This window comes from Henckelia pumila, unplaced genomic scaffold (genome assembly GCF_033568475.1).
Source record: "Henckelia pumila isolate YLH828 unplaced genomic scaffold, ASM3356847v2 CTG_298:::fragment_4:::debris, whole genome shotgun sequence".
Classification (NCBI taxonomy): domain Eukaryota; kingdom Viridiplantae; phylum Streptophyta; class Magnoliopsida; order Lamiales; family Gesneriaceae; genus Henckelia; species Henckelia pumila.
In genome coordinates, this window is record NW_027331798.1 from 3,001 (window position 1) to 26,474 (window position 23,474).

Consider the following 23,474-nt stretch of genomic DNA (forward strand, 5'->3'; position numbering starts at 1 on the left):
CGCATCACATTACAAGAGACAATTGTCAAATGGAGAGAAAAGTGACAGAAGATGGTTAATGTACTCTATCTCTATGGACAAGATATTTTGTTTTTGTTGCAATTTATTCAAAACTCAAAGAACCACGACGAAACTTGGTTATCTGGCTGACAAAGGATACAAAGATTGGAAGAATATTAGCAGATGTCTCAACCTTCATGAAAATAGTAAAGATCATGTTGATTGCATGACTAGTTGGTTCGAATTAGAAAGAAGACTTCGAAAGAAGAAAAAAACAATTGATGAAAGTATGCAAGTAGCAATTAACAAAGAAAAATAACATTGGAAACAAGTATTGAAGAGAATAATTGCAGTTGTGCAAAGGATTGTGAAAAATAACTTGGCACTTCGAGGAGATTGTGAGAAGCTTTATGTTGAGAATAATGGAATTTTTTTTGCATTTAATTGAGATGATTGCTGAATTTGATCCAATAACGGAGGATCATCTTTGGCTTGTTCAAGAATGACAGATTCATTACACTTAATTATCTTGGTCTGAAAATCCAAAATGAACTGATACAGATATTGGCGGCTGAGGTAAGAAGCTCAATTGTTGAAAACATTAAACATGCAAAGTATTTCACTGTGATACTTGATTGAAATCCAGATGCAAGTCACGAGAAATAGATGTCCCTTGTAATTAGATGCGTGGATGATTCAGAAAATGCAGTAGTGGTCGAAGAATTTTGGATTGGATTTTTGAAAGTTAATGAAACTTCTGGGCTTGGGCTTGGGCTTTTTATAGAGCTTAGAAATATTTTAAGCAGTCTCGAACTTATGATTGACAATATAAGAGGTCAAAGATATGACAATGTATCTAATATGAAAGAAAAGCACAAGGGTGTACAAAGTAGATTACTTGAAATTTATCCTAGAGCTTTCTACACTCCATGTGGATGTCACAGTCTTAATCTCACATTATGTGATATGGTAAATTTTTGTCCTAAAGCGATGTCCTTTTTTGGTGTTATACCACGCATATATTCATTATTTTCTTCTTCTACCAAGCGGTGAAAAAATTTCAAAGATCATGTGCAAGGTCTTATTACAGTCAAACCATTATCACAGACACGATGGGAAAGCCATGTTGAAAGCGTGAAGCCCATAAAATACCAGACGTCGAAAATACGAGAAGCTTTAATTGATTTGGCAAACACTTCTAATGACTCAAAAATAAAGAGTGAAACTGAAGGCTTGACATCATTTGAACTAGAGAACTTTGAGTTTCTGACTGGAATGATAATTTGGTACAAGTTATTATATGAGATCAACATTGTCAGTAAGTTTCTCCAATTAGAAAATAAGGACATTGATGTTGCTATTAATAGACAATTGAAGGATCGTCGTATTTCTTTTCTCCAAGAGTTTAGAGAATCTGGATTTGATCAAGCCTTGGTTGAAGCGGAACATATTGCAAGTGAAATGGGAATTGAACCTATTTTCCGAGAAAAGCGCATCATTCGAAGAAAAAGATAATTTGATGAGATCAACAGTGAAGAGGTAGCCCAATCTTCTAAAAAATCTTTTCGAGTTAATTATTTATTATTTATAATTGATCAATATCTTTCTTCACTTCAAACTCAGTTTGAGAAATTTCAAAAATACGAAAAAACCTTTGGGTTTTTATTTAGTTTGGAGAAATTTAAGTCTATTGATGATGATGGTCTCTTGAGCTCATGTGTCAATCTTCAAAATTCTTTAACACATGAGGGAAACTCTGATGTTAATGGACCAGATTTATTTCTAGAACTAAAGTTGTTAAGACACTCATTACGCGGTGTAGCAAAAAGAGCTATTGATGTGCTGAATTATTTGAAAAAAATGGATGGTTGTTATCCAAATGTCTATATTGCCTATCGAGTTTTGCTGACTATATCAGTTACAGTTGCGTCTGTCGAAAGAAGCTTTTCCAAATTGAAGTTGATCAAAACTTATCTTCGATCAACTATGTTGCAAGAAAAACTAAATGTGTTATCTATGTTGTCGATTGAGAAAAAAATTGTTGAAAAAATTGATTATGCAAACATAATCAATACTTTTGCTTCAAAAACTACGAGACGAGCTATATTCAAGTAATTATGTATTGGTTCGAAACATGAATTTATATTTTGTTTGGATCTTTTTTTTGTTTTTTTTTCAATATTTGCTTATAATATATTGTTTTTTATGATTTATTTTTTTTTGAATTTTTTTTTTTTTGGAATTCATATTACAAACACTATTTTTTATATAAGAATATTTAGTTTCGAGGGCACCATTTTTGGTGCGCGCCTCAGGGCTCAAAATCTCAGGTCCGGCACTGCGTGAGTGAGTGTATATAGTAAACCAAAATGGGAAAAAAGCCATTTCGGTCCCGTAACTTAGCCTGTTTTTTTTTTAGTCCTTTAATTAGTCAAAGTTCTATATTAGTCTTTTAACTTTATCTTTTTTTCTATTTTAATCCTTTAATTAGTCAAAGTTCTGTATTAGACCTCTAACTTTATTTATTTTTTCTTTTTTAGTCCTTTAACTAGTCAAAGTTTTGTTTAGTCCTCTAATTTTTAAATTTTGGATATTTTGGTTCGATTTTAATGAAATGTTTAATTTTTTTTAGATTTTTTAATTTAAAAGGATACGATCCCACTTGAAAATTCCACTTAAATTTTACATTATTAAACTGAACTATATAATAATAATAATAATAATAATAATAATAATAATAATAATAATAATAATAATAATAATAATAATAATAATAATAATAATAATAATAATAAACCAAAAATTAATTTAATAAATATATTTTTCGTATCTTTTTATCTCAATCAATAACACCAGCCCAGATTAAAAAAAAAAAACTTTACAGAAACGACCACATTTACACATAAAAAATATCAAATCTCGCCGAAATTGCAATGAAGATTTAATCATTAGAGATTTACATTTAAGTTTAAAAATTAATTTTTCATATTTCATGAGAAAAAATAGATATAATTAATGCTCGTAATCATATATTTTTTTACATTTATTTTTTTAATTCAAAAATAAATCAATAGAGCTAAATATTAATTCTTTTTTTTTTTATTTTTGCATTGTGAAAAAAACTATTTTCTCAAACAAAAAAACAAAAACCATTCCAAAAGTTGATATAATTAAAAAAATTTCTAATTAAACACCACGAATTTTTACTTTTGATTTTGTTTGTTATTTAAAAAAATTATGATCATATATTTTTCTATCAACATATCAAAATTTATAAAATTAGGTGACATTTTCAAGTAGTATGATTATCTTTTAAATTGAAAATCATCGAATTTTATTTTCTACTCATCAATTTTCGACAAAAAATAGATATTCCAATAAAAATAAACCAATATAGCCAAAATTTAAAAGTTAGAGGACTAGTACAGAATTTTAACTAGTTAAAGGATTAAAAGAGAAAAAAAATAAAGTTAAAAGACTAATACAAAACTTTGACTAGTTAAAGGATTAAAATAGAAAAAAAGATAAAGTTAAAAGACTAATATAGAACTTTAACTAATTAAAGGACTAAAAAAGAAAACAGGCTAAGTTACAGGACCAAAATGGCTTTTTTCCCAACCAAAATTTCCTTTTTAGTTTTGCCCCTTGATTGCAGCCAAATTTTCACAACAGTTTCTCTCATTTTCTCTTCAATTCAAAATCTAACTGCTCATCCACATGCATTTTCGGAGCACAAAATTTTAATATCATACATTATATTACACACACAACGCGTGTGCTCCGTAACTAATTATATATATAATTGGAGTTCTGAATTGTGTTTGGTGGGTGGGTGTGAATATTTTTCTTTGTAATAATAATTAACTATAATTTTTAAAAAATTAATTAGAGGTTGCCCTTCACGATGTCTACATAAATATTAAAAATTTTCAATATTAAATAATATTTGTCCAAAATCTAGATATTATAATAAAATTAACATTTATAAAAATGAGTTTTTGTAATAATTTCTGTGTTACAAATATTTAAAAATTCAAAAGTATAGATAAATATAAAAATTTTAATAATATGTGTTGATTATATAAAAAAAATCACTAAAGTAGGTTTTTTTGATATATTTATTAAATAAAATGAATATATTTTATAATTTGAGAGGAGGAATATATCTGTGTCCCCGCGCTCTCCCCTACAAATTAGTTTATTCGAATTCCATTTATGAGTTATTGGAGATGTACTTGCATTAATTACTTAATTCGGCTAATTTGGGCCTTAACGCTTGTTACGATAAATACTAATAATTTTATTGAATATTATATATATATATATATATATATATATATATATATATATATATATATATATATATATATATATATATATATATATATATATATATGAATATTGTTTACTAAATGTTTATTCAAGGTCATTAATTAATGGGTTTCTGTCATCGTGGAGCAGGGTGAAGTTAGTAAAATCGGCCCGACGAATGAGGGTACGATTCCAGCTCTGGATAATAATGTTTTACAATTAATCACCACATGAAAATTAAAATCATTACAAGAAAATTAACCAAATAATAGTAAAACCCTTAAAGAATCAAATCAAATTAATGAAATACACACATAATAATTAATATTTAATCCACAGTTGCTGCTCTGCGCTCGTTTCCTTAATTCATAATCCACACTCAAGTATCCGAATTGTCTTGCTGAGGCGAATTTGATCGTCGGAGTTTTTGTTCATCCGACAATATTTTGGCAAACCTACAAAAGAATTATAATATCAAAGTAATTAATTAAATTGTTTGTTACCAAATACTAACATTTATCTAAACTATCTATGGACTATGTTATATTAATTGTTATGATGCCTCTATACTAACTAATTTTTGTCTAAAAAAATCCAATAAATAATTTCTCCCTGAGATATATACCTCTTCCAACACTAATTTTATTTTTATGATAAAAAAAACACTTTTATAAAAAATAATCCAAATGAAACATAAAGTATAGTTTTTCCACACATAAATTAAAGGTTTAGAAAATAATGTAATTATATTAATATACGTACTTCTTCAAAGTGTCCTTGTTAGTTACTCCATTGACTATTGGCTGTGGCACGCCAGTTTGCAGATCAACCCTAGAGCATGGACCATCCAGCAAATTTTGTCCTATCTTTACAAGCTCATCCAGATTCTTTGTGGTCGAAATATCAACCGATGCATTTGTCCCCACTAAGGAATCATCCTGTATACATATCAAAAAAATTATATAATCAATTAATTTAGTAATTTTTCGCATGATAATTAATAATAGGAAAAATTGCTTTTTTTGTCTATATGTTTGTCACTTTGCGATTTCAATTTTTTATATTTTTAGATTTCAGTTTTAGTCCGCTATCTTTATTTTTTTTTGGCAATTTTAGTCTTTTTTTCCGACGTGGCACTGACGTGACACCAATTCAGTGCTGATGTGGAGCTGACGTGTACAGTGCGACGTAAGCATTTTCGAATAAAAAAGACCGAAATTGCCAAAAATCAGAACATGCAGGACTAAAACTGAAATATAAAAACATAGAGCATCAAAATCGCAAAGTGACAAACATACATGACCAAATTTACAGTTTTTCCTTAATAATATTGAAATGAAATATATATATAAGTTGGGTTTTCTTGGTCTTACTTGAATCCGCAGGTAACTATCTGCAGAATGAAGGGCCTGGAATACGACGGATAAGAAATAATCCACCATATCTTTACTTGACTGATTGAATACATCTAATATAGGGGTTGAATTCCCTTGAAGCAACCATCCAAACAGACCCCATTTGGCAGCCATTTCTGCTGTATATTTCTGTTCTTGTTTTGCAGATCCGGTGCTCAGTGAGATCACCAGCAATCTCCCGTAGTCCAGCGGCTTGATCGGGAAAAAATTCGGGTCGTTTCTGAATACTTGTTTTGTTACCTCACTAACAGCAACCAATGTCTACAAGAAACATTGTTCAAAATCAAAATTCGAAATTTTGTTAAGGAAAAGATTGAGAAGTACTGTTTTCCCAAACGTACACTACCTAAATAGGTCGATCTTCATCAAACTTTCCGAGCTAGCGGATAAGCTCGAGTTAAGTTAGATCATTTCATTTGGGTGTAATGTTTTGCATGTTCTTTAATTAGTTGATTTCTTATTATATATATATATATATATGTTTACCGGATTATTAGCGGCGACACCACCATCTATCAGATTGAATTCGGAAGAATTCCCGGAGCCGTCATCGTTAGTGAAATAATGAGCCGGAAAGTAAGTTGGTGCAGCAGAAGTGCCGATGCATATATCAGATAACAGTGCATCCAAAGCTGGAGAATTCTTCACCTGCATGAATTTTATAATATATATATATATATATATATATATATATATATATATATGACAAACAAAATTAATAACTATACTAATTAGATAAATGATTAATAAACATATGTTTTGTTGATTATACATGCATGATCATACATGACATTAATTGATGAATAAAATGAATTTATGGGATGTTTAAAGACGTGCGGTTTAGTGATTTGGGATGAATAAATTAAGAATGATCAAAATATGATAAAGAGAAGTGAAAAAAAGATGTGCAAATTAATTAATCAGATGATCTAGTGCAATAATATTCTCTCCGGCATACTTGAGCTAATTATTAACAAGTTGTAATTAAAAATATATATAGAAAAAAAAGGATGAACAAAAATTAAATAAAGACGTGCCTCAAAGGAGGAGAAAATAGTGGGCTGCAAATTCTTGATGTCAAACGTTGGAATTACGACGTTTGTTAAGGTATCATGTAACCGTGTCTGTCCCAAATTGTCCCTTATCAACTTGTGCAGGTACTTCCCATTGTATTTGGGGTTCACCAGTTTAACAATTGTGCTTATCACTGATCCTATGATGCCTCTGCAAAAATCAAGGAAATATTTTTTAAAAAACCCCAATTTCGATCATTTTCAAATATTATTTAACATATATCATGTACTAAAATCATAAAAACTAAAGAAAGTATAATTAATATAATAATTTATTTGCAACCATGTACCCTTTCTGTGGAAATATATTAGGTCCATGTTTTTTGTAAAATGGAACAATATCTTTAGCAGCATATAATGGTCGATTGTTGGCATCCGGTGCAGTCAACATGGCCGTCACAAGTCCGCCTGTGCTTGTTCCGGCCACAACGTCGAAGTAGTCTGCGATCCGAGCATCTGCACCATCCAATAACTGAGGAAAAAATAATTTTCGGTAAAAAAATAAATATAAAAAATGTTGAATTGAAATAAATATTTGAGCTAGCTTGTATTGTATTTAAGATCAACAATTTGAGAAGAGTCAATGAAATTCATTGTCATGTAGTACGTACCGGTGCACTCCGTCAGTAAGTTCATTTAATTTATCTTGATCAATATAAATGATACAGCTATATCTCATTGAATTGAACTAATATTTGAACTGAACATCTTAGTTTTTTTTTTTTTTTTTTTTTTTAAAAAAAAGTACTTTACCTGGAGTTCAAATTCAAGAAATTCAAGAATGGTGGCCGGAATAATGCCCCGAATTCCTCCACCATCAATGCTAAGAATGGTGACTAATCTTCCAAACGTCGGAGGTTCGATTTTGTTAGAAGACAACGAGGAGGCCATTTGAGATATAACACGCGGGAACAAAAATTTTTATGTATACGTTGAAGACCGATGATGCTCGAGGATTTTATAGCTAGGAACTAGCTAGCTAGATATATATTTGGCTTCTCCAACACTGTTTATTAATTAATTTAATTACAACTTGGAAAATTTCAATGAGTGCCTTGAGATGTGATGATAAGTATGCTTTTCTCACATAAAAGAAATTAAGTTGGTGTCATCCATTTTTCTATCATTTTATTAATTGTGAAGAAGCTGCCAAGTTCATGTCATTGGGTACTATTGTTCTTAAATGCAATTTAAAACCCACGTTTCGTGGTGGAATGGATTACTCGATTGACTTCAAATTTGCGATAAACGATTGGGGATTATTAGTAAGATGTGTGAATTAAGAGACAAAACAAAATGCTATATATAAATAACAAACATAAATTAAGTTATGTTTTGCATGCACACGAATTTTTATATTTATTTTGTGACACTGTAATAATTATTACACAAGGCTAATATTGTATTCATCAATTAATGCTAAGAAACCGAATGTAAAAGCAACAAATATTAAATAAAAAAAATCAACTTCTATCTTGATCAAAGCAAGATACAGCAAGATCGGTTGACCTATAAACTGTTTAAAAAATCCCACGAAGTTGCATTATAAAGATAACTTATATTTGAACGCGATTTTTTTTTTAAATTTTAAACGATAACCCGTATGTGAAATCATGTCAGCATTCATTTAAATATTATTTATTCAGTTCGATCAAATTTGTTGAGCAAATGATTAAATTCTAGGTTCCATTTGGATCAAATGATCATCTGATTAATTAAGTAGTTTAATTAAAGAAATCTTGTATTCCGAATTACTCTGAAAGATATACTGAGTTTTGAAAAATTTAATTTTTGAAGAATTTAAGATTTGTTTTCTAAAATGTGCTCAGTCAATATTTCTTTTGTCTTTTTTTTTTTTAATAAAATTTAATTTGCTAAACGATAGTGATTTTACTATCTAAAGATTTGTGTTTTCATAATTTACCGGATATTTTACATACAAGGAAATAAAGATCTTTAGAGATTAACTAAAAGTGAAAAGAAGATTTGGCAAAAGATATAGAAAAGAGTAGCAAGGATAAATCAGATGATTTTTTGGTTAACAATACATAGAAGCACAAGAAAAGAAAAAAGTGTGGTGTGTTAGAAATGAGACTTGAACCTAACTCACCTCAAAAGCTAGTTCAAGAGGGGAGGTTTGCCCAAGCCTATGTATTAAACTCCCAAACTATTTATCCAACCGATGTAGGACAAACTAAACACACCAATACACCCCTCTCACGTCCAGGAATGAAACAACTAGAATGTGGAGATCAAATTAATTAATGGGTGGCCCAATTATGGGACGAGTGAGGCCAGCTATGGGCCGTCCAACACATAACGGTGGAACTCGGGCTCTGATACCATGTTAGGAATGAGACTTGAACATAACTCACCATAAAAGCTAGCTCAAGAGGGGAGGTTTGCCCAAGCCTATATATTAAACTCCCAGACTATTTATCCAACCGATGTGGGACAAACTAAACACACCAACATGGTGAACGACACTTTAAGCAAAAAGGATTGATTGAATTAAGAATATCAAGGCTTTTTCTTATGGCTTATTTTTGTTTCGTTTTTACTATGTTTAAATTACACTCTTTGTAAGGACCCGATATTAATATATTAATTAATTTGTGTGTTAAAAATATGTATTTATAAATATCGATTTATAGACGATATTAAAATAAATATGTTATTAATAGAGCACACATGAGTTGAAATAACTCGAACCGGGTCAAGTTTGAACCCCGAATGAATAAAATAAGACACACATTAAAGCAATACATATCTAATTAAATAGATATGGATATATATATTCAGACTGTTTCTCTCTCCTCACGCGTTCATCGTCATCCCCGTCTGTATCGTTTTCTTTTTCTTTCAAAATCTTTCCGTCGCTTGTAAGGGTCGTATCTCATTCGTTTTTGGCCGGATTTCAAAAGTAAATATAGTTCTGGAATCCTCTCGACGAGAGCTATCTTTCGGTACCTATATTTCATATTTTTATTGAGATTTCCGGAAACCCGTCGCACCAACCGCCGTCGTTCACCGCCGTTCGCCGTCGCCGATCGCCGCCGGAGTTTAGAAGGTTGTTGTTTCGGTTTATTAGACCTCTAATTCGAATATTTGAGGTAGATTTCGAGATTAGTGTTTTGAATTTTGGGAATTTTGATTCAATCGACTTCCGATAATTAATATTTGATTTATTACTGGTTGTAGGTATTATATCGGACTCGATTGGAGGTATTGGCTATTTTTCAAAAATTATTCTAGCATTATTTCGAAATTTCAGATTATTGTAGTTGGGGATTTTTGACTTTTAGGATTATTGCAATAATGTTTCACTGTGTTAGAATTGTCTTATATTAACTTAGGATTTAGTAACTAATTATGGACAATTTCAGATTATTTATATTTAGGTAATTCGACTTTTAGAGTCGTATATTCGATATTTGGTCATTAATATGATGTTTTAATATTAAATATGAATTTTAGGATTTATGAGCAATTTTTCTGGAATTAAAGATTCTGAAAATTTGGGATTGGAATATCCGAGAAATATTTGGGATAATTTCTATGGTAAATTAAGAATTGGTTGAGGTACGTATGAGCTGTTTATATTACGACGCCTATAATGACATGTAATGATATTAAGTATTTTGTAATGAGTGCTAACGTGTTTTATGTGCTTATGTGGATTATATGATTGCATTCACTCATTTTACTAATTTTTCATAGCACGTTGAGCCTTGACTCCTTTGATTGCTATTGATATTGATCTCTTGAGATGTATTGAGTCATCGATGGAGCGAGTGACATTATTTAGTGTACTCCTGAGTTAGCACGAGACCGAGCGGGTAGCAACCGTGCTCTCGATGCTACGTACGACACTCCTGATGACAGCATGAGGCTGGACGGGTCGCTCCTGTCACCCTCCGATGCTACGTGTATGGATTAGCAGTGATGATTCGAGGTCTGTTGCGTTCCTGGCACGGGTGGCCACTGAGTTTATTGTGATACGATTATTTGGACTCCTTTTGGTATCCCTTATTTCATTGATACCTGTCACGCATTACATTGCATTGTACTTGATTTTATTCATGTCAGTTATATTTGTCGTAATTTTTATAGTTCGTCGTACTGGGGTTCGACCCCTGTTTTCTTTTTATGCTGTGGTTGTTTGTGATTCCATAGCAGGTTATCCAGGGGGATTTGACGCATCTGGTGGAGCGTCATCTAGTGGTACCCAGTGAGGCGAGCGTGGAGTCGAGTTCCCAGATATATGTATATATATCAGTTTAGCGAGTTTTATATTTGCCGGGGTGATGCCCTGTATATCTGTATAAATAGTTTTGGACCTTGTTTTAAATTGTTATTTGTGTGATCGAGCCTTGCCGGCTCTGCATGTGTTTAGTCCTGGTCAGTGCGGCTATAGGTTTGTAAATTGGAGTTGTGACTCTATTTTCGAGTATATATTGCTGGTTGTGTTGTACAGGTATTTGGGATGTCCTATTTACGAATAGGTCATGCCGAAATTTCTGTAGGCCCAAACGCAAATTTTTAACTTGTTTTCGCTGTTTACATTAATTAATCCTGGTTGTTTGATCATTAAATATTAAATGAGGACACGGGCCCTTTCATTTGGTATCAGAGAGTATACTGGGATATGCTCGAACTAGAGTCTAGGACACTCGAGTTTAGACACTAACAAAATGGTTGCGTATGTGTGTGACTACTTGTTCTTACGTGACTTACTTGTGGTGTTTATTTTTGAACGTATTTGTTAGAACCAGTAGTTTTTGGCTTTAGAATTAGTTTATGAATTCTATTAGAACTCTGAGTTCCTATCATAGTTTTCTGTTTGTTAAGATATTTTTGCCTGTATTTAAATCCTTGTGTCTTGTAGAATGGCACCAGGAGGAAGAGGTAGAAAAGGGAAGGAAGTTGTAGAAGAGTCTGCAGCGGAAAATGTTAGAAATCTTGATGATATTGTCAGGGGAAGACGTGGTCGACCAGCTGTTCAGCCTCCGAAAGATGTGGAATTAGAGGTGGAACAACAACCACGGGTAAATCCTGACAAAGGAAAAGCGATTCAGGCTGAGGCTGATCCAGTAGCCCAATTGACTGAGAAAATGGGAGGAATACGATTAATAATTTCTCAATTTCAGGAGTTGCGTCCGCAAAAGTTCTTTGGCAATGAAGGAAGTGAGAAAGCTGCTAGTTGGTTGAAAAGTTTCAACAATATGTTTAATGGACTAGAATATCCTGATGAAATTCGACTGAAGTTAGTTCCTTTTCAACTTAAAGACCGTGCGCAACTTTGGTGGGAAACGACAGCAGAAACACTTTCTGATTCTGGTGAAAAGATCACATGGAAAGTATTTTGTAAGAAGTTTGCACAATAATATGCACCACCATCATACTATTCTGCCAAAGAAGATGAATTTAATCTGTTGGTGCAAGACAATAAATCTGTTGCTGAATATACTTCTCAGTTTTCTGCTCTTCTGCCTTATGTCCCACACGTTGCAAAGAATGATCGGTCAAAGCTTTCACATTTTCTGAAGGGGCTTACACGAACTATCCACACATTGGTAACTACAGGAACTCCATCAACTTATATGAAAGCCGTAGAAAAGGCAAAGAAGATTGAAGCAAGTCTACTCAGGGGTGAACCACAATCAATCCCAGCAGCTAGTCCTCAAGGAGCTGGAAGTAGTTCACAGACACCAATGGGTTTACCTTTATATCAGCCTATTCAATCTTCTCAGCAAGCGAAAAGGCCTTGGTTTAAAGCTAAGGGGAAACCATTTAAAAAGAAACAGCAGTCTAGTTCATCGAGTTCCAGTGGTAGTCGTGCAAAAAGTTCAGTTGGATCGTCTGGTAGGGTGTACTGTGACAGATGTGGTGGTAAGCATTTGAGTGCACATTGTACAGGATTTCCAGGAACTTGTTATACTTGTGGGCAGGCTGGACATTCGTCTCGAGTATGTCCAAATGCTGGAAGACAGCAATTTCAGTCACAACAGTTTGGCCAGTTTCCTGGACGACCATCATTCAGACCATATGCTCCTGTACCACAGTTTGCTCCTACATAGCCTTATGTTCCAGTACAGTCCACTCAGCAGCCTAAGTATCCATCTCCTCAGAGTTAGCAGTGTTTTCCAGGTCCACAGCAGGCTCAAGTCCATGCTATGACTCAGGATCAGGCACAAGATGCACCTGGGGGAGTTATTGCAGGTATTTGTTATATTTTTGAGTATCCTGCACGTATCTTGATAGACACAGGAGCATCTCATTCATTTTTATCTGTTACATTTGCTGATGAGCATGAGATTGCTTTTACCCCGTTATTGGATACTGTGTCTGTTGCTACTCCTGCTGGTGTTTTCTTGATGTCTAATGAGATAGTTTTGAATTGTGTGATTAGATTTGAGGATAAGATCATGATAATCAATCTAAAACTAGCTATGTCTGATTTTGACTGTATCTTGGGTATGGATACACTGATGAATTATAGAGCTACGGTTGATTGTTTCCATGGCATTGTGAGATTTAGACCGTATTATGGCAATAAGTGAAATTTTTATGGTAGTGATTCACAATCTCGCATTCCATTAGTATCGGCAATGGAAATGTTTAGATTATTATCGATAGGAAATGAAGGATTTATGATTTATGCTCTAGATGCGACGAAGGAAGAGAAATTGAAAGTTTTAGATATTCCTGTCGTTAAGGATTTTCCTGATGTATTTTCTGATGAGATTCCGGGTTTTCCGCCTCAAAGGGAAATAGATCTTAGCATTGAATTAATGCCAGGGACAAGTCCTATTTTCCGAGCTCCATATCGATTAGCTCCAGCAGAATTGAAAGAACTCAAGACGCAATTGCAAGATTTGCTGGAAAAAGGTTATATTAGACCAAGTGTATCACCTTGGGGTGCTCCAGTCTTGTTTGTGAAGAAGAAAGACGGAACGATGAGAATGTGCATCGATTATTGGCAATTGAATCAGGCTACTGTGAAGAATAAGTATCCTTTGACACGAATTGATGACTTGTTTGATCAGTTGCAGGGTACATCTGTATATTCTAAAATTGATCTTCGTTCCGGATATCATCAACTTCGAGTTCGAGAGGAAGATGTTTCCAAGACAGCATTTCGAACGCGTTACGGACATTATGAATTCTTAGTTGCGCCATTTGGGTTGACTAATGCTCTAGCGGTTTTTATGGATTTAATGAATCGTGTGTTTCGGGAATTCATAGATCGATTTGTTATCGTTTTCATTGATGACATTTTGATTTATTCTAAGTCAAGAAAGGAGCATAAAGAACATTTGACATTAGTACTTCAGAAACTCAGAAAATCACAATTATATGCTAAATTTTCGAAGTGTGAATTTTGGCTGGACAGAGTATTATTTCTAGGACATGTGATATCAGCACAAGGGGTATCTGTCGATCCTAGTAAAATTGAAGCTGTTCTTAATTGGTCCAGACCAACCAATGTCTCTGAGATTCGTAGCTTTTTGGGTTTGGCCGGATATTATAGGCGTTTCATCAAGGGATTTTTTGAAATAGCTAGGCCTATGACTATATTGACGCAAAAAGATCGACGTTTTGTGTGGACTGAGGAATGTGAAGCTAGTTTTCAGACTTTGAAAGAGAAATTGACTACGGCTCCAGTACTAGCATTACCTTCAGGCTCAGGTGGATTTGTTGTCTATACAGATGCTTCTTTGAATGGACTGGGTTGTGTTTTGATGCAAAATGGACGCGTGATTGCGTATGCATCTCGTCAATTGAAACCACATGAGACTCGTTATCCAGTTCATGATTTAGAATTGGCTGCCATTGTGCATGCATTGAAAATATGACGTCATTATCTGTACGGTGAACAGGTTGTGATTTATTCCGATCATAAGAGTCTGAATTATTTATTCACACAGTCTGATTTGAATATGAGACAACGTCGATGGTTGGAATTACTTAAGGATTTTGACTGTGATATTCAATACCAGCCAGGAAACGTGAATCAAGTTGCAGATGCTTTGAGCAGAAAAGTTCATACTAAGATGTTGGCATCTTTAACTATTTCTAAAGTTCATGAGCATTTGAGAACTTCAGGATGGACTTATCGAGCTAAAGGTAATTATTTCATAGTTTCATCTATTCAAGTTGAACCACGAATAATTTCAAAAATCAAAGCAGCACAAAAGACTGATCCATATATTCATCATTTGAAAGAATTAACTCCAGCTGGTCAGTCAGGGAAATTTCTTGTTGCTTCTGATGGATGTTTGCGTTATAATGGTAGACTTGTGGTTCCAAATTTGATAGATTTGAAAGACGATATACTACGAGAAGCTCATTGTAGTCGACATAGTGTACATCCTGGAATTAGAAAGATGTATCATATCTTGAAAGCCCATTACTGGTGGGAAGGTATGAAGAATGATATTTCTGATTTTGTGGCTAAGTGTTTGACGTGTCAACAAGTTAAGGCTGAAAGAATGAGACCAGGTGGTATGTTACTTAGTCTTGAAGTACCACAGTGGAATTGGGAACACATTACTATGGATTTCGTGACACACCTATCTCGATCTAATCGTGGTTGTGATGCCATTTGGGTTATTGTGGATAGATTGTCTAAATCTGCCCATTTTATTCCATATGATCGTACTTGGACATATACGAAAATGGCAAAAATGTACATTGATCAGATAGTGCGATTGCATGGTGTGCCAGTTACTATAGTATCAGACCGTGATCCCAGATTTACTTCTAAGTTTTGGTCTAGTTTGCAATCAGCTTTGGGTTCTAAATTGGCCATGAGTACTGCCTATCATCCACAGACAGATGGTCAATTTGAAAGGACTATTCAGACACTTGAAGATTTATTACGAGCTGTTGTGATATATTTTAGTGGTGGTTGGCAAGAATCTTTAGCTCTGGTGGAATTCTCTTACAATAATAGTTATCAAGTATCTATCGGGATGGCATCATTTGAAGCCTTGTATGGCAGAAAATGTAGATCTCCGATCTGTTGGGAAGAAGTAGGAGAACGACAGTTGTTAGGACCAGAGTTTATTCAAGAGATGAAAGAAAAAGTTGACCTGATCAGGAAAAGAATGAAAGCAGCCCAGGATCGTCAAGCCAGCTATGCTAATAACAGACGTAGACCTTTAGAATTTCAGGTTGGCGATTTTGTTTTCTTGAAAGTATCACCATTTCGTGGTACTATGAGATTTGGGCGTAAAGGGAAATTAGCTCCTCGTTATATCGGTCCATACGAGATTGTTGAGAAGATTGGTATTTTGGCGTATCGTTTGAACTTGCCGCAGAGTTTGTCTGCGATACATGATGTATTTCACGTATCTATGCTGCGAAAGTATGAACCAGATCCTTCTCATATCTTGAGGGCTGATGATGTGGAGTTGGATAGTTCTCTTAGCTATGTTGAGTATCCAGTGCAGATTCTTGATCGTAAGGAAAAGCAACTTAGGAACAAAACGATTCCTTTGGTTATGGTGGAATGGAGTAGACATGGGAGAGAAGAAGCTACATGGGAATTGGAATCTCGAATACGTCAAGAATGGCCTCATTTGTTTGACAATGTGGTGACTTATGCCATGTACTCTGATTTTCCTATGTACTATCAGTGGTAGATGCTTGACCACTATGTATATAAGTTGATGTGTGTTTGATTTCGAGGACGAAATCTTCTTTTTAGAGGGGGAGAAATGTAAGGACCCGATATTAATATATTAATTAATTTGTGTGTTAAAAATATGTATTTATAAATATCGGTTTATAGACGATATTAAAATGAATATGTTATTAATAGAGCACACAGGAGTTGAAATAACTCGAACCGGGTCAAGTTTGAACCCCGAATGAATAAAATAAGACACACATTAAAGCAATACATATCTAATTAAATAGATATGGATATATATATTCAGACTGTTTCTCTCTCCTCACGCGTTCATCGTCATCCCCGTCTGTATCGTTTTCTTTTTCTTTCAAAATCTTTCCGTCGCTTGTAAGGGTCGTATCTCATTCGTTTTTGGCCGGATTTCAAAAGTAAATATAGTTCTGGAATCCTCTCGACGAGAGCTATCTTTCGGTACCTATATTTCATATTTTTATTGAGATTTCCGGAAACCCGTCGCACCAGCCGCCGTCGTTCACCGCCGTTCGCCGTCGCCGATCGCCGCCGGAGTTTAGAGGGTTGTTGTTTCGGTTGATTAGACCTCTAATTCGAATATTTGAGGTAGATTTCGAGATTAGTGTTTTGAATTTTGGGAATTTTGATTCAATCGACTTCCGATAATTAATATTTGATTTATTATTGGTTGTAGGTATTATATCGGACTCGATTGGAGGTATTGGCTATTTTTCAGAAATTATTCTAGCATTATTTCGAAATTTCAGATTATTGTAGTTGGGGATTTTTGACTTTTAGGATTATTGCAATTACTATTTAAATGTTTCACTGTGTTAGAATTGTCTTATAGTAATTTAGGATTTAGTAACTAATTATGGACAATTTCAGATTATTTATATTTAGGTAATTCGACTTTTAGAGTCGTATATTCGATATTTGGTCATTAATAGGATGTTTTAATATTAAATATGAATTTTAGGATTTATGAGCAATTTTTCTGGAATTACAGATTCTGAAAATTTGGGATTGGAATATCCGAGAAATATTTGGGATAATTTCTATGGTAAATTAAGAATTGGTTGAGGTACGTATGAGCTGTTTATATTACGACGCCTATAATGGCATGTAATGATATTAAGTATTTTGTAATGAGTGCTAACGTGTTTTATGTGCTTATGTGGATTATATGATTGCATTCACTCATTTTACTAATTTTTCATAGCACGTTGAGCCTTGGCTCCTTTGATTGCTATTGATATTGATCTCTTGAGATGTATTGAGTCATCGATGGAGCAAGTGACATTATTTAGTGCACTCCTGAGTTAGCACAAGATCGAGCGGGTAGCAACCGTGCTCTCGATGCTACGTACGACACTCCTGATGACAGCATGAGGCTGGACGAGTCGCTCCTGTCACCCTCCGATGCTACGTGTATGGATTAGCAGTGATGATTCGAGGTCTGCTGCGTTCCTGGCACGGGTGGCCACTGAGTTTATTGTGATACGATTATTTGGACTCCTTTTGGTATCCCTTATTTCATTGATACCTGTCACGCATTACATTGCATTTCATTCCATTGTACTTGATTTTATTCATGTCAGTTATATTTGTCGTAATTTTTATAGTTCGTCGTACTGGGGTCCGACCCTTGTTTTCTTTTTATGCTGTGGTTGTTTGTGATTCCATAGCAGGTTATCCAGGGGGATTTGACGCATCTGGTGGAGCGTCATCTAGTGGTACCCAGTGAGGCGAGCGTGGAGTCGAGTTCCCAGATATATGTATATATATCAGTCTAGCGAGTTTTATATTTTTACCGGGGTGATGCCCTGTGTATCTGTATAAATAGTTTTGGACCTTGTTTTGAATTGTTATTTGTGTGATCGAGCCTTGCCGGCTCTGCATGTGTTTAGTCCTGGCCAGTGCGGCTATAGGTTTGTAAATTGGAGTTGTGACTCTATTTTTGAGTATATATTGCTGGTTGTATTGTACAGGTTTTTGGGATGTCCTATTTACGAATAGGTCATGCCGAAATTTCTGTAGGCCCAAACGCAAATTTTTAACTCGTTTTCGCTGTTTACATTAATTAATCCTGGTTGTTTGATCATTAAATATTAAATCAGGACACGGGCCCTTTCATGATCAGTCTAAAAGAACCAACGTACGTGGCGGTGAATAATCACCTCTATGCCGGTAGTAAACTACCTTTGTACCAGTGGTAAAACCACCTCTATGCCGGTAGTAGAACTACCTCTGTGCCGGTGGTAAACCACCTCTATGTCATCACATCACTTCAATTTCCATAAAAATATTTTTCATGCTCAATTCTCAATCATAAACACATCATAAAAATATTTCATGTATGCATGTACTTAAAATTTATCATTATTTTTTTATTTCATGAAAATTTTCCCGTAAATATATATTTAATTATTTTTCATAAAATTCATACTTATATATATATATATATATATATATATATATATATATAAATACATGGACGAATTAAATATATATTTACAGACCATTTATTTCCATAGACTTGTTCGAGCTGCTGACCCCCCTTAACTTAAGCCCATAAATTGATAGAATAGCCCGTTATCAATTTTAACTGACTCATTAATTTAAAAAATTGATTCATCAACTTAAGCTAGCTCATTAATAACTTAGTTTAGCCCATAAACTCTTAATCTGACCCAAATCATAACTTAGCCCAATTATGCATTAAAGTTAACCAAGCCCATGATCCAATAGTTAGTCACTTAAACACTAATTAAATTAATTGAACCCGGAATAAAAATAACCCGACCATAAGGACCCTAACTCAAACTCCAACCCATGGATCAGCAGGCTTAAACGAGTACATGACAGAAATACGTAATAACTTAAGTCATATGCATGCTTTCATGAGTTTGTTCTAAACCACATACCATGCACTCCAACATACCTTTAATGCATAAAATCTTGTACATATGATTTAAATGGTGAGCAAGAATGGATAGAAACACCTTTGCGTTTCTAACGCACGAAAACTTAATCGGTTTCTTATATCTTGACTCGGGAATCTCATAATTCTGGAAAGCTCAAATCCCTAACTGTTGATTTCTGTCTCTTAATATCCTCAACTAGCTTTCGATCTGCGAAAAAATCACATAATGGTCAAAAGTCAACATTAGTCAACTATGGTCAAACTTTGACCAAAAATTCGCAAACTTTATTGCGTTCTCACCGCTTCACGGATTTGAATCTCGACTCAAAACTTGGATATTTGGATCTATTACATCGAGACTTTGTCAAATACTATTCTAAATTAAATTATCTGGTATAAATAATTATTTTATTTCAATATCTCAATAATTATTTCAAAATGCCAATATTCCAGATATCCAAAATAGTCAAACTCATTGACTAATTGTCAAATGTATTTTATGAATACACTCTATAACTCATTTGACAATAATAATTATTTTATCTACTCAATAATTATTTTAATTTCCAATTAATTCAATAATAAATTTTCGGGGCGTTACACTTATGGTCGATAAAAATGTCAAAAGTTGCTCCGTAAAGATAATGCCGCCATTTAGCTAGTGCAAAAATTATTGCACCCAACTCCAAGTCATGAGTTGGATAGTTAAGTTCATGTCCCTTTAATTTCCTTGAAGCATAAGCAATGACCTTCCCATTTTGCATTAATACACAACCCAAGGCTTCTTTGGAAGCATCAGTGTAGACTATAAATCCTTTAGTTCTTTCTGGTAGTGCTAATACTGGAGAAGAGGTTAACATAATTTTCAGTGCCTGGAAGCTTGCTTCACATTCTTGGTTCCATTTGAAGGGGTAATCTTTGCTGGTGAGTTGAGTTAAAGGAACCACAATTTTTGCAAAGTCTTGAATAAATCTACGGTATTACCCTGCTAGGCCCAGAAAGCTTCGGACTTCGGTCACGTTGCTTGGCTGTTTCCACTGCATTACTGATTCTATCTTGGTAGGATATACCTCAAGCCCATTCTTAGAGATTATGTGACCCAAAAATTTCACTTTCTCTAGCCAAAACTCACACTTGCTGAACTTTGCATATAGTTTATTTTACTTTAGTGTTTGGAGGACCATTCTTAAATGACATTCATGATCTTCCTTTCTCTTGGAGTAAACAAGGATATCGTCAATGAAAATTACCACAAACTTGTCTAAATAAGGTCGGAAGACTCGATGAATCAGATCCATAAATGAAGCGGGTGCATTTGTCAATCCAAATGGCATTACTACAAATTCATAGTGACCATACTGGGTATTGAAAGCAGTTTTGGGTACATCTTCTTCTTGAATCAGTTGCTGGTAGTATCCTTGCTTCAGGTCCATTTTTGAATAAATTTGGGATCCTTGTAGTACATCAAATAGTTCATCAATTCGGGGTAGGATACTTATTCTTTATGGTGACATGGTTTAGCTCTCGATAATCGATGCACATCCTGAGAGTGCCATCTTTCTTTTTTACGAACAATACTGGGGCTCCCCAGGGTGAAGAGCTCGGTCGGATATATCCTTTCTGAAAAAGCTCTTGTAATTGAATTTTTAATTCCCTTAGTTCTGCTGGTGCCATTCGATATGGAGCCTTAGACTTGGGCATTGCTTCGGGTGTTAGATCGATGGTAAACTCGATTTCTCTGTAAGGGGGTAGTGAGTTAATCTCTTCTGGAAAAACTTCATTAAAGTTTTGCACAATGGGAATTTCAGATACCCTTAGTTGATCTTTTGGCTTGTTGAATAGGTATGCCTGAAACCCTTGTCCTCCTTTTTTAATAATAGAATGTGCTTCTAAAGCAGATATAAAGGCTTCACTATAAAACTTTTTATTATGATTCCCAGACAAGGCTTCTCCTGAATCTGTAAGTTTGATCTCCTTTGTATAACAGTTCAACTGAGCTTGGTGTCTAAACAACCAATCCATCCCTAAAATGATATCATATCATTGTATAGGGAGCTCAACTAAATCAGCAAAAAATATTTTTTTATTAATTTCCAGGGGGCAATACTTGTAAAGGACATCACTGGAAATCTTGTTTCTCATTGGTGAACTCACTTCCAAGAAGTATGGTAGTTTACTAGATATGAGATTTAGATTGTGCAAAAAAGTACTGGAAACAAAAGAGTGAGTTGCTCCTGGATCAAATAGAGCTTTCCCAACTTTTGATAGTAGGAAAAACTTACCTTCTACCACAGCAGTGGGGTCAACTTCTTCATCTATTCCCGTGAGTGCATATGCCCTTGCTGGAATCTTAGTTTTTGGAGCTGATGATGTTTGTTGGGATCTTTTCGGGCATTCTTGAATACGGTGTTGCTCACTTCCACAGACCAAACATTTCCCATTTTTCCTCCAGCACTTATCTTCATTGTGATTAGGTAGCCCACAGTATCCACATTTTTGGTTGTTGTGATCTTCCTGAAAATTTTGTCTTCTAGGTCCCCTTTTTTTATCAGGTTGAAATTCCCTTTCAAATTTTCTTTTCTTCTGGTTGTTTTAAGTGAAATTGGAAGTCTTGGCTTTCTTTTCCGTTTCTTCTCTTTTGAGGAGCGTTTTCATTTCGGCTTCCCCTCGTAGGGCTTGATTGACCGTGATATTATAGTTAGTAACCTTCGTAGATAGAGTTGACCAGCGAATTTCTAGGTTCAGTCCTTGAACGAATTTCCTTGTCTTCCTTAGTTCATCTTCCATGAACTCTGGGGCATAGTGTATCAATCGATGGAACTCAGCCTCGTACTCGGCTACTGTCATTGACCCTTGCACTAGATCCATAAATTCCCTCTCTCGAGTGTTTTGAACCACTTGAGGGATATATTTATCCTTAAATTCTTGTGTGAAGTTATCCCAAGTTCTTGGTGTCTTATTTCTACTCCATTGGAGATCTATGACTCTCCACCAGTCATAAGCAACATCTTCGAATTGATAAGTTGCTAGATTTATCTTCTGTTCATCTGAGTAATTGTGAACAGAGAATATTTTCATGATTTTTGTCATCCATGACTCTGCTTGTGTAGCATCCGGAGTTCCCAGGAATTTTGGGGGGTTGTAACGAAGAAAACGTTCAAAGGTCCGGTCACCCACATCAGGGTTCCTAGGTGATTGCTGGCAGTAGTGAAAGAATTTTTTCATCATTTCGATCATAAGGAGCGGGTTAGGCTCTTCTGGTGGCTGATTTGTAGCATCTCTAGTATTTTGTGGTTGATTGTCTTGGTCATCTGGTTTTCCTTGATTCCCTTGGTTTTCTTCTTGTAGACTTTCACTTGAGGATTCCATGTTACTACCTTCAGATATAGAGACTTGTGATATGCATAGTAAGGTTATACTTAAAAGTTAGAACAAGTAAACATATAATATAACTTTGACATGATTATTTAATACATAAAATAGTCATTCATTATAGAGAAAATTGACGACTAACAACAACTACTTAGTCACACCATATTGCAAAACTTAGGATACAGACAATTTTCCTAATAATACATAATGATACTACTATTCCCTTCCGCGTAAACATCAAAATGGTAAGGGATCACAGTAAATTAGCTAATATAATACTAGTGATGATGATAGTCGGGTACTACTCCCCAGTAACAACCGATTCAGCATCAGAAACATCCTCGTCGTCTGAAATAATTATGATCACCTCATCATCCCAGGCTCCAATAGGTGGTAGTGGGTCCTCTCCTTGAAAAGGTCCAAGCTGTATGATCAGTGTAGGATCATCGGGAAACTCATCGGGGTCAGACTCATACTCTAGGTCAATCAGCCAAACATCATCATTTAGAACTGGTGGCAAGGGTGGTAGCTCAGGCTCTATGATAGGTGGCTAAGCTGGGGTTACGACTGGAGTGTCAGTAGGTGGAACCTCTGATGGTACTACAGGAGGAACAACTAAATGAGTCACTGCTGGAGGGGCTGATGAATCAATAGGAAAGCTACTAGGCCCAGCGATGTCAGAAAGACTAGAGATGCCCACTACGCCGGGCTCCAACCCATAAATA

General features: G+C 34.5%; 3 protein-coding genes and 1 long non-coding RNA gene across 5 annotated transcripts; 2 read left to right on the forward strand and 2 right to left on the reverse strand.

The window, feature by feature from the left end:
* Window positions 1-666: 666 nt before the first annotated feature.
* LOC140871035 (uncharacterized) lies at window positions 667-1,515 on the forward strand. Its single transcript, XM_073273480.1, has 2 exons — window positions 667-969; window positions 1,108-1,515. Exons 1-2 carry the CDS (start codon window positions 667-669, stop codon window positions 1,513-1,515), a joined length of 711 nt encoding a protein of 236 aa, XP_073129581.1.
* Window positions 1,516-4,510: 2,995 nt separating this feature from the next.
* LOC140871037 (patatin-like protein 1) lies at window positions 4,511-7,783 on the reverse strand. Of its 2 annotated transcripts, none has more exons than XM_073273483.1 (7): window positions 7,553-7,783; window positions 7,090-7,271; window positions 6,764-6,950; window positions 6,213-6,374; window positions 5,685-5,987; window positions 5,074-5,249; window positions 4,511-4,766 (listed from the first exon to the last, which is right to left on the reverse strand). In XM_073273483.1, the coding sequence occupies exons 1-7, from the start codon at window positions 7,688-7,690 to the stop codon at window positions 4,691-4,693; spliced, it is 1,224 nt and encodes a 407-aa protein (XP_073129584.1). In that variant the 5' UTR covers window positions 7,691-7,783; the 3' UTR covers window positions 4,511-4,690. The 2 variants fall into 2 exon arrangements, with proteins under 2 accessions (XP_073129584.1, XP_073129585.1); XM_073273484.1 differs by having other exon boundaries at window positions 7,090-7,255; window positions 7,553-7,653.
* A 9,012-nt stretch (window positions 7,784-16,795) lies between these two features.
* On the forward strand, window positions 16,796-17,994 carry LOC140871039 (uncharacterized). The gene is made up of 3 exons (XR_012147590.1): window positions 16,796-17,057; window positions 17,146-17,169; window positions 17,461-17,994. It is a non-coding gene; the product is annotated as an uncharacterized lncRNA (long non-coding RNA).
* Window positions 17,995-20,853: 2,859 nt separating this feature from the next.
* Window positions 20,854-22,746, reverse strand: LOC140871036 (uncharacterized). The gene is made up of 3 exons (XM_073273482.1): window positions 22,084-22,746; window positions 21,660-21,891; window positions 20,854-21,401 (listed from the first exon to the last, which is right to left on the reverse strand). The coding sequence occupies exons 1-3, from the start codon at window positions 22,744-22,746 to the stop codon at window positions 20,854-20,856; spliced, it is 1,443 nt and encodes a 480-aa protein (XP_073129583.1).
* Between the last annotated feature and the right edge of the window lie 728 nt (window positions 22,747-23,474).

Excerpts from the sequence above, each read along its gene's own strand:
- LOC140871035 (XM_073273480.1), top strand. The coding sequence starts at position 667 with ATGTCCCTTGTAATTAGATGCGTGGATGATTCAGAAAATGCAGTAGTG. Across the intron at positions 970-1,107 it reads ATCTCACATTATGTGATATG|ACACGATGGGAAAGCCATGT; the intron begins GTAAATTTTTGT and ends CCATTATCACAG.
- LOC140871037 (XM_073273483.1), bottom strand. The coding sequence starts at position 7,690 with ATGGCCTCCTCGTTGTCTTCTAACAAAATCGAACCTCCGACGTTTGGA. Across the intron at positions 6,375-6,763 it reads CTATTTTCTCCTCCTTTGAG|GTGAAGAATTCTCCAGCTTT; the intron begins GCACGTCTTTAT and ends AAATTCATGCAG. Across the intron at positions 4,767-5,073 it reads AACAAGGACACTTTGAAGAA|GTTTGCCAAAATATTGTCGG; the intron begins GTACGTATATTA and ends ATTCTTTTGTAG.
- LOC140871036 (XM_073273482.1), bottom strand. The coding sequence starts at position 22,746 with ATGGAATCCTCAAGTGAAAGTCTACAAGAAGAAAACCAAGGGAATCAA. Across the intron at positions 21,892-22,083 it reads GGTCAACTCTATCTACGAAG|GAAGATCACAACAACCAAAA; the intron begins GTTACTAACTAT and ends CAAAATTTTCAG. Across the intron at positions 21,402-21,659 it reads CCCCACTGCTGTGGTAGAAG|GGATGGATTGGTTGTTTAGA; the intron begins GTAAGTTTTTCC and ends ATATCATTTTAG.